Source organism: Lactuca virosa, chromosome 2 (assembly GCF_052849685.1).
Source record: "Lactuca virosa cultivar CGN04683 chromosome 2, Lactuca_virosa_CGN04683_v6, whole genome shotgun sequence".
Taxonomy (NCBI): Eukaryota; Viridiplantae; Streptophyta; class Magnoliopsida; order Asterales; family Asteraceae; genus Lactuca; species Lactuca virosa.
This window is the reverse complement of record NC_136427.1, coordinates 274170755-274179809: the sequence shown is the minus strand read 5'-3', so window position 1 is coordinate 274179809 and position 9055 is coordinate 274170755. Positions and strand designations below refer to the sequence as shown.

Sequence of the window (9055 nt, the reverse complement as noted above, 5' to 3'; positions counted from 1 at the left end):
ACATTCGTAATGATGGAACTCGCTAACTACGTTATAAAATATTCATAGTGGTAATACCAAGGATAAAACAGGGAGTATAAAAGCACACATAGAATACTCTATCATCCCAAAACAATAAACTCCTTTTAAATTGACTCAGTTCAAGTTACAATAAGAAATTTCCAAGGTCATCATGTGACATCAGGAGGGTTGTTCCTCACCATAATCAATTTCTTGTACTACGAAAAGTTATCCACATCTTTTTCCAAACTCTTGAAGTCCCAATCAAAATGCAAATTTCGGGACGAAATTCCCTCTAACGGGGGGATGATGTGACAACCATCAAATTTCGGTCAAGTCAAAGTCAAACAAAGTCAACTAGTCAAACCGGTCAACTCCATTAACCCTTGTATGATAGGGTTTACGTTATGTAATCACTGTACAATTCGCTATTTTAATGAGAAAACATCATTTGGAAAGTTCATGTGTTTGATTTTCCTTAGCCTTAACAGTGCTAAACAATGAACCAAAGCGATAAAACACTATTGCACAATCATCGGGATTGTGTAGGACACTAAATCATGGCTTAACGGGGTCTATGGACCTTGCATTGCGAAGCCGGACACTCAAAAAGATCACAAACGAAACCTCTCGCAATCTCATTCAAACCCTACTCAAGATTACTTGACGCTAATAGGATCGAAACTCATACACTACGATATAAATTGACGTTAATAGCAACATAGTATAGTACAACGTTATAACTATAATCAAATTAAATTATGATACCATATTAAAATCAAATCAAAGTATAATGCTCTAATTAAATTTAAAAGAATCAAACTTGAATGCTATAATTAAACTTCAAATCAAAGTAGATTGTTATAATCAAATAATAACTCATCTTTTATAAAACTCCATTTTTATAAATTTTACATTAAATTTTATAAAACTCTATTTTTATAAACTTTACATTAAATTTTATAAAACTCTTATATTAATTATGTAAAAGATGCTTGTGTTAGTGGGAAATTATGAAGACCACCAAAAGCAAAAAAGATTATTCCCATGGTCTCCCACTCACACATCCCATCCACTTTCATTTCCTTTTTCTCCCAACACATTATTCTCTTCACCACTTAAACCTTCTCTATTCTTTCTCTCACTCTCAATCTCGAAATTTCCTCCAAGAATACTCATATTCCATCCAAGAACAATCTATTATACTCAAATCTTCATCCCTCTTGAAGCATTCATCAAGGTATGTTGTTAAAAGTTTCATATTCATACAAGAAACAAATTAAATCCACCAAAATATCTAAAACTCATTTTATGCATAAACCTGATTTTTCTCAGGATCCCATCAATAAAATAAGAAGTTCTGGAAATTTTCAGAAAATAATTTATTTTTATTGAATTACTATAATTATTGCAATAAAGTAGGGCAATAATTCACATAAAATACTTTTTGTATTCAATAAATTCTGAGAAAATTCTGAGATGACGTGTATACTGATTAAACGTGATATATGAAGTTTCATGCATTTATATTACTTTTTACTATTATTTATGATTTTATTGATTAATTAATAATGAAATATATAAAAAATACTTCCCCTAGTCACAAATATCTGAAACTTATACACTGAGCTCTACATCATGTTATAAAACTATGGTTAATTTTACAGAGTTTTTGAGAATCATTTACTATTTTTCCCGAATTTTGTGTTGTTTAATCATTAAAATATTAAATAAATACTAAAACAGTTCAGAAAAATATACAAATTTTACAGTAATTCATATTGTATGAAATAATGATTTCCTAATAATTTCATAATTTTTCAATACTGTTTACTATTTAAAACTATTTTCCTAAGTATTTAAGCATGTAAAAATGCATTTTAATGATTATTTCATATAAATAATTGTTAAAATCTGTAAATAATTATAATTGGGCAAGTTATTATTTTAATAAGAAATTATTAAAATCTGGCCTAAATTGAAAATATAAATTAATTATGCAAAGTAAGTAATTCAATTTAAAATTCATTTAACAAATAAATACCTTAATATTATAATCAAAATGAATTATTGTTAATTCATCTAATATAAGAATATGTGTCTAATTATTTGTATTAATACTCCATTCTCGTTTAGCAGTTCCTAAACCAAAACTATTAATTATATTAGGTTCTACGCTATTTTGACCCGAATCGTCTATCGTACGACACACGCATTTCGTTTTGGGACTAAAGTGAGTAATCTACCCCATATTTTATAATTTTCAATACTTTTGGGGTGTATCATGTGGTTCTAATATGTTCCAACTTCATTTTATTGTTTTATCACAATTGAGACATTGTTGGGACATTTATACGTGAGTCATTAATTGTATAACTATTGTTTGTTTACGCTACATGTACTTGTAGTGCATTACCATTTTTAGTCTAATCTCCATGACTATGCCCGTATTCTTGAGGTACGTTATGGACAATAATAGCGCTATTGGGTTGACCACCCCGCCTTGGGACGCTAAGGTGATTGATCGCACGTGGTTGAGTGTGTATGATGATTAGATGCTCCATCCTATATATATATATATATATATATATATATATATATATACATATGTATATATAGGGTGAGGACTTATTGTTGTTGTTATCATTTGTTAATCAATTTTTGATTTATAAACCGTTATCTCAAATACAATTGTTTTCCGACTTCAAAAGAAAACAAATTTCCAATTATAAAGGTTTCAACTTCACAATTTTCTCTACTAAAATTAGATTACTCACCAACTCTCGTAGTTGACCTGTTTTTACCCATGATGCAGATTTGAAGAATGAAGTTGATGAAAAATAGGTTGTGCCTTAAAAATCCACAAGACTATTTAAATTTGATGTAATAAATGTTGTTCATATTTGGATTTGTATTTGTTTGTTGTGGATCTTGTTTGCATACTTAGTACTTAATTGAATCTAATCATATTATAACATAGTTGTCATGAGACTTTGAACAATATATCACGCCTCGATCGATTCCGACAAGGATCGGGGTGTGACATATGGGTGATACGACATGGTGATCAAAGTAGGTTGCTATGAAGAATAGTCACCATGGCGTGACAAAAGGCTAACTGCGAGTTCATTTAAGACAACGCGGCCCGGTGAAGACCTCGCCATGACGCGGTTTCAAGCATGATTAAATTCTGAGTTAAAGCTTATTTGTTCAAAAAGCGTACACCCAAACCCTAGAGAGAGGAGATCCGATGATCTTGAGTTCTAGAAGGCATCAAAGGCCGATTTAACTTGCTTTGGACTAGGTATGTGCATCTCAAACTCCTCATGTAGTTACTTTCTCCATTTTTCTAGTTTATGGAGCTTTAATGGTGATTTTTGGGTTTGAGCTTGATGTGTGAAATTTGCCTTGATTAACTTGTTTTTAGGTATGATTAAGTGTTTAGAAGCTTAATCCATGAACTGTATGAAGTTATAATGGTTAAATTCCATAATTTGATTCTAGGCTTTGAAACCCTAGAAATGAGAATGATGAAGAAATGTTCATATGTTATAATCTAGCTAGGTTAAGTGTTTATTAGCTTGATTGGAGTGTTTTGGCAAGTATTTGGACAATAGATAGTGAAGCTAGGGTTTTTGTCTAAAATGCGAGTTTTTTTTTTTTGGGGCTTAAATCGCTAGTAATGACTTAATGGATTAAGACATGTGTAAGAGGCTTAATGTATGTAAATGTGATAAGTGGTGGCAAGGAAGGAATTGGAGCCTCTCAACGAAAGCTTTAGAGAAGTTGGAAGTAGGTTGCTATTTCACAACAAAATGTGAGTTATACTTCTATTTTGGAGTATGGTTATGTGATATAGAGCATGTACAAGCATGCGAATGTATGGATGTAATTATTGATTACATCATTGTTAGATTGTGTTATGATAAATAACTCGTGTTATGTTTTATGATGTGTATGCACATGCATGCAAAGAGATTAAGAGATCCATATGAAAGATTGTGCTATGATAAATAATGTGTTATGTTTTATGATGTGTATGCACATGCATGCAAAGAGTTAGATTAAAGGATCCCTAGAAAAGATTGTGCTTAGAGTCTTGCATGGAAATAAAGATAATGATGACCGGTTGTATCACCCGGTACATGTGTAAATGTTTGGTTACTTATGTGACAAGCTTGTGAGAGAACAAGTTGTTCACCAAACTTATAGTCTAACATATATTGTTTCCATGTGTTGTAGAGGGTGAGGACTTAGAAGCATCAAAGACATGAGATTAGGCTTTTGTTTCATGTTTATCCTTGCTTGCTTTAGTTATGATTAAGATATGAATTGTTAACACCTGTTGATGTTTCTCTGGGAATGCTTTTTAAAGATTTTTGAAACTCTGGTTTTTGATATCATGCATGTAAACTCTGATATTTTTCCCAGAAATTAAATGTTAAATGTTTATGTAAATTACGGGTTGTTGTATAAATAGTTTGATGGCTTATTAAAATAATATCATTTGATATACACATGACCTTTACAACGCCTCGCCCCACATAAACCCGAAAAAAAAAGTGAGCGCTATCAGAGAGATAAGATTCCAGTGCATGCTTGATCATATGAGTTTTGTTTATTTAGGGTGTTCATGTTTTAGAGATCCAAATCATCTAGAGGCACCAAACGACTCATAATAGAAATGTATACGATAGATTTACAACATTACTGTTATGATAGAGAAGCAAAATATAAGACAGTTGACGGAACCCATCAATTTATACCCATGCAAATCGTGTTCATAAATCATAACTTAAGCCACAAACAATTTCCCTATTTGAAGCCATGCATGCAACCTCATAACCTAATTTCTCTCTCCCATCATCAGAACCCAAAACAAAAACTATACCTTAATAAAAATAAAAAAAAAGCCCACACGATCAAGCATACATGATACATTATAATATTGTCTCTCCTATAACACCCACAATTTATTTCCTGCAAAAAAAAAAAAAAAAAAAGCCCTACAATAGCTCCCCTAACCCCGTACAATACCACCGACCAATTATTAAAATCAAGCCACTATTAAACCTTCAGGATAATCATGCAGACTAGTAAGGTTGACAAGAAGCGGTTGCGTGATTAAAACCTCCACTACCACACCCCACGTAAATCCTATGTTCCATCTTTTATCAAAAAATATTATTTGCATATACACATGACCTTTAACATCTCAAAACAGAAATATGGTTACATACCAGACATCCAACAAACGGTTTTTGGTGTTAGATATAACCATTTAACAATACCATGCTGGGAAAAATGTTCTTTTTGAACCTTTTTTTGGTCATTCAGTAAAATTAGAAAAGTGGTAGGTTTTTTTGTGGGTTAATTTCATGAAAGACCCATAAGTTTGACGATTTTCAAGTTTAAACCAAAAGTTTTTGAATAAAAAAACCCTACAACTTTCCCAAACTTTATATTTACGGAAGTTAAGGTGCAAATCGGATAATCGAGCAAAATGTTGTAGGGTTTAATTAACCTATATTTTCATATCAGGCTATTTGAATCATGTTTAATATCCATCATCACTTTTGCTTATGAAGTATTTGAGATATTAAATTGTTACCTAAACATCTAAAATTCTTAACCATATGCCAAGTAAACACTGCATCTATTGCCACATTGCATTTCCACATGATACAACTTTTTTATACATTCAATGCAAAAAGTTCAAAATTTTATATATACCTTTTAATTGAAGTCTGATTTTTAAATATAAATAACTTTAAATCTAAGGTATTGATTTCGATCCACTCTTTCATGAATAAAACAAGTGGCTAATAGTATCCGAATTCAAAAAAACTCAAAAGACAAAAGTGGTATTGACATGAAACACTTTGAGTTTTCCTATGTTCTGAAGTATCTAGTATACTAGTAGTACTAAATGCTAACTCAATAAGGTAGAAAAAGCCCATACATAAGTAAAAAGAATGGGAAACAACTAAAAATAATTGAAATATGTACTATGTATCGTGATCCTAGAACTCGTATTTTAAAACTTTCTATACAATGAGAAAGAAAAATAGTTCACCTGTTACACACCCAAATGTCATTCAACCCCCAAGCATCCACCATTTCTTCTTCTTACTCTGTTCCATGCTCGGTAGCTCTGTTTAATATTTTCACATTTTAAATACTTGAGAACGTCTCATTGCCCACAAATTGTGTAGATATATTTTTTTTTCTTTACTAATTTCTAAATGTGGATTATGTAATTTACCTCCTTCTGGATAAATCGAATTGTAATGCACCTCAGCCCAAAAGCTCAAGAAGATAACTGCACATAATCCATACCACACACCAGTTAGCAAAAAGACGCGTATAACAATCAACTCAAGTATAATAAAATATTCCACACACTTACTTCGATTTGATTTTTGAGCACATGGTAAAATCTCAATATAACAAGTATCCTTAAACGAAGTTAACACAAATATCTTCACTCCAAACTGCAATTACAAATGATCCAAGTTAAGTCACATGTCAAGGGACTACACACACACAAAAAAAAAAAAAAAGAAAAAAAAAAAAGAGTAAATTATACCGCATCTGCTGCAGCCTGCAATGTGACATGATCACCCCATTCACCAGCCCTGTAACAGTAGTTTTGCTTCAACATTAGAAACAAAAAAGGGTTTAAAAAGTTAAAATACAAAATTGAGTTTATAATGTACGTGCTGATTTTCTTCAAGTAATCATCATAAGCCATGGGAACATAAGCTGCATATAATTCTGGATAAAACTTGAGCTGATGAACAACTTGTTCTCTCACAAGCTTGTGGTGCTCACTTGATCGGTAGATTTGATCAGACAAGGCACGAAACTAAACAAGAAATGAGTTTAGGGTTTTAAAAATAATCAAAGAAAAAAGTGACATTAAATAGTATCAAAAAAACATGAGCTACAACTCTACAAAGTACAAACCTGGCAGTTACCATCCCCTGAAACTTTTAGTTCAACTAAATCATAGAGCTCCAATCTAGAAATAGAACACATATCATCATAATCATATATCAATAACTAAAAACTTAATAAAATTTAAGAGTATAAGAGAAATGACCTGTTCATTAGCCTTTGATGATCTGATGTTGCTTCATCAGCAGAGGGTACTTCTCCATTTACTTTAGGGACATGCTGCATTACACCATGTTAAAAAAACAAACATCCCACCAACTTTATGACTTGAAAAGAATCATGCAATTGAAATTTGTGACCTAAAAGTAAACATACACGAATGGGAACCATTTGATTTATTCTCTTTCCTACTTCACCATCAAGAGTAGACTCATCTGCCATCTCAGGGGAACATGATTGATCTTCATCATCACCTGATCTTTCTTCAGTGCTGAACAAAGAATTGCTTGTTCCCATTTCATTTGCATAGTCTTGATCTTGACTGCTCTCAGTAGTAAAATTATCATGTCTTTGTGAAGGGGAAACCCAATCTTGAGCAAGCACAGATTCTTTTTGTTGATTGTTACCAGATGATCCATGATTTTCCTCCAGTGCAAGTCGTGATAGTTCTTCTTGTAAAGCTTGAGCAATCATCTCATCATTCTCAACATAATTTGATATCTCATCATTCTCAACATTGACATAATTTGGCACACAGTAACCTTCGCTCACATACTCAACACTAGATATATCCTTGTCATAATGAGTAAAAACTGCTGGTGATCCACCATTAGTTACAGAACAAACTTCCATCAGGTGATGAAGACCCCATCTAACAACATCAGGATCTTGTTCCTGGAAAGTCATATTCATGTAAAGATTTGAACAAATTGTTGGCGTTCTGAAACCAACAAAAATCAAGCCTTCCTATTTGCTAATCTGCTTCTTCCGGTGACTGTTAACTGCTTCTCCAGCTAGACCAAAGGGTAGATGAGTCAAGCGACAGAGATAAATAGGTGGGTGGTATTATCACATATCATTTCATAGTCGATAACAATCTCTCTTAAAAAAGGTAGACGTATAATATTATTGAAGCCATTCTCTTATGCATCATAATCATTTTCAGAAGGAAGAGTGTCCATTCATCGGTTTCACATACCTGTTCTAACCAATCACGTAAAGTGAATGAAGGAAAAGCATGGCGGCATGAAGGGAAAGCTGAAACGTTTAAAAAAGGTAAACTGTTGCTGTGAAATTATTCTCTCCTTGTTTTACTTTAAAGTTGATTTGAATCCAGGTAATTTGTAGAAAAACACCAAACCCTAGCCCTAGTCGGAACCTTCCTACAAAATCCAAACAAACAAATTCAATACAAGAACACAGGAAGCGGAGCAAGTACACCTAACCTAACATTCAGCCCTACACATTCGAGTTTCAAACTGATTGCCGTGTATAGCAATACAAATACAGATTAAGACACAATTAGCCTTATGAATTATGATGAATAATTAAAAAGCGGAAGAAAATACCTTCAAACTATAATCGATGAAACATGAACAGAGGAAATCCGGATAGTGGTGTGAAGGCGCCACCGTTGAATATGAAATTATAAATAAATGCGGCGGAACACCGTCAATCAAATCGGCGGCATTCCCGAATATCAGTTACGCGGGTGGGGCCGACCATTTGAGCAAACGAGGAAAGGATGCTTAAACGGAACTGTTACCGGTGAGTGATTACGTGGCGGTAACGTTCACGGCAATTGGCTTTGGGTTGTTGAGATGTGACGGTAACGCCGTAACTAATACCTTAATGGTGTGGTGCTTTTGGTTTATGGTAACCGGCCCAAGTCAAAACTGTCCCACTTCTCAAATTTATTTGATTGGGCTCCTTTGCCTTGTACAAATACAAACCACAAAGTATAAAGTATAAACTTCAATAGTGTTTTTACGTTGATTCAGAAAACTTAAATTTGTAAGTTTTACCAATTTGTTATAATGTTATTAAAAAAAATATCTATCCATTTAATATATTTTAAAATTAGGATTTTTTAACATAACATATAAGAAATATTAATTAATGACAAATATTACCATAATTAAATATAAAATGTATC

At 32.5% G+C, this 9055-nt stretch overlaps 1 protein-coding gene across 1 annotated transcript; it reads right to left on the bottom strand.

Moving 5' to 3' along the window:
• Positions 1-5819: 5819 nt before the first annotated feature.
• LOC145161118 (OVARIAN TUMOR DOMAIN-containing deubiquitinating enzyme 9-like) lies at positions 5820-8664 on the bottom strand. The gene is made up of 10 exons (XM_079080560.1): positions 8469-8664; positions 8099-8282; positions 7276-7913; positions 7106-7179; positions 6970-7024; positions 6720-6868; positions 6590-6638; positions 6410-6494; positions 6266-6322; positions 5820-6154 (listed from the first exon to the last, which is right to left on the bottom strand). The coding sequence occupies exons 3-10, from the start codon at positions 7810-7812 to the stop codon at positions 6099-6101; spliced, it is 1062 nt and encodes a 353-aa protein (XP_078936686.1). The 5' UTR covers positions 7813-7913; positions 8099-8282; positions 8469-8664; the 3' UTR covers positions 5820-6098.
• Positions 8665-9055: the final 391 nt, after the last annotated feature.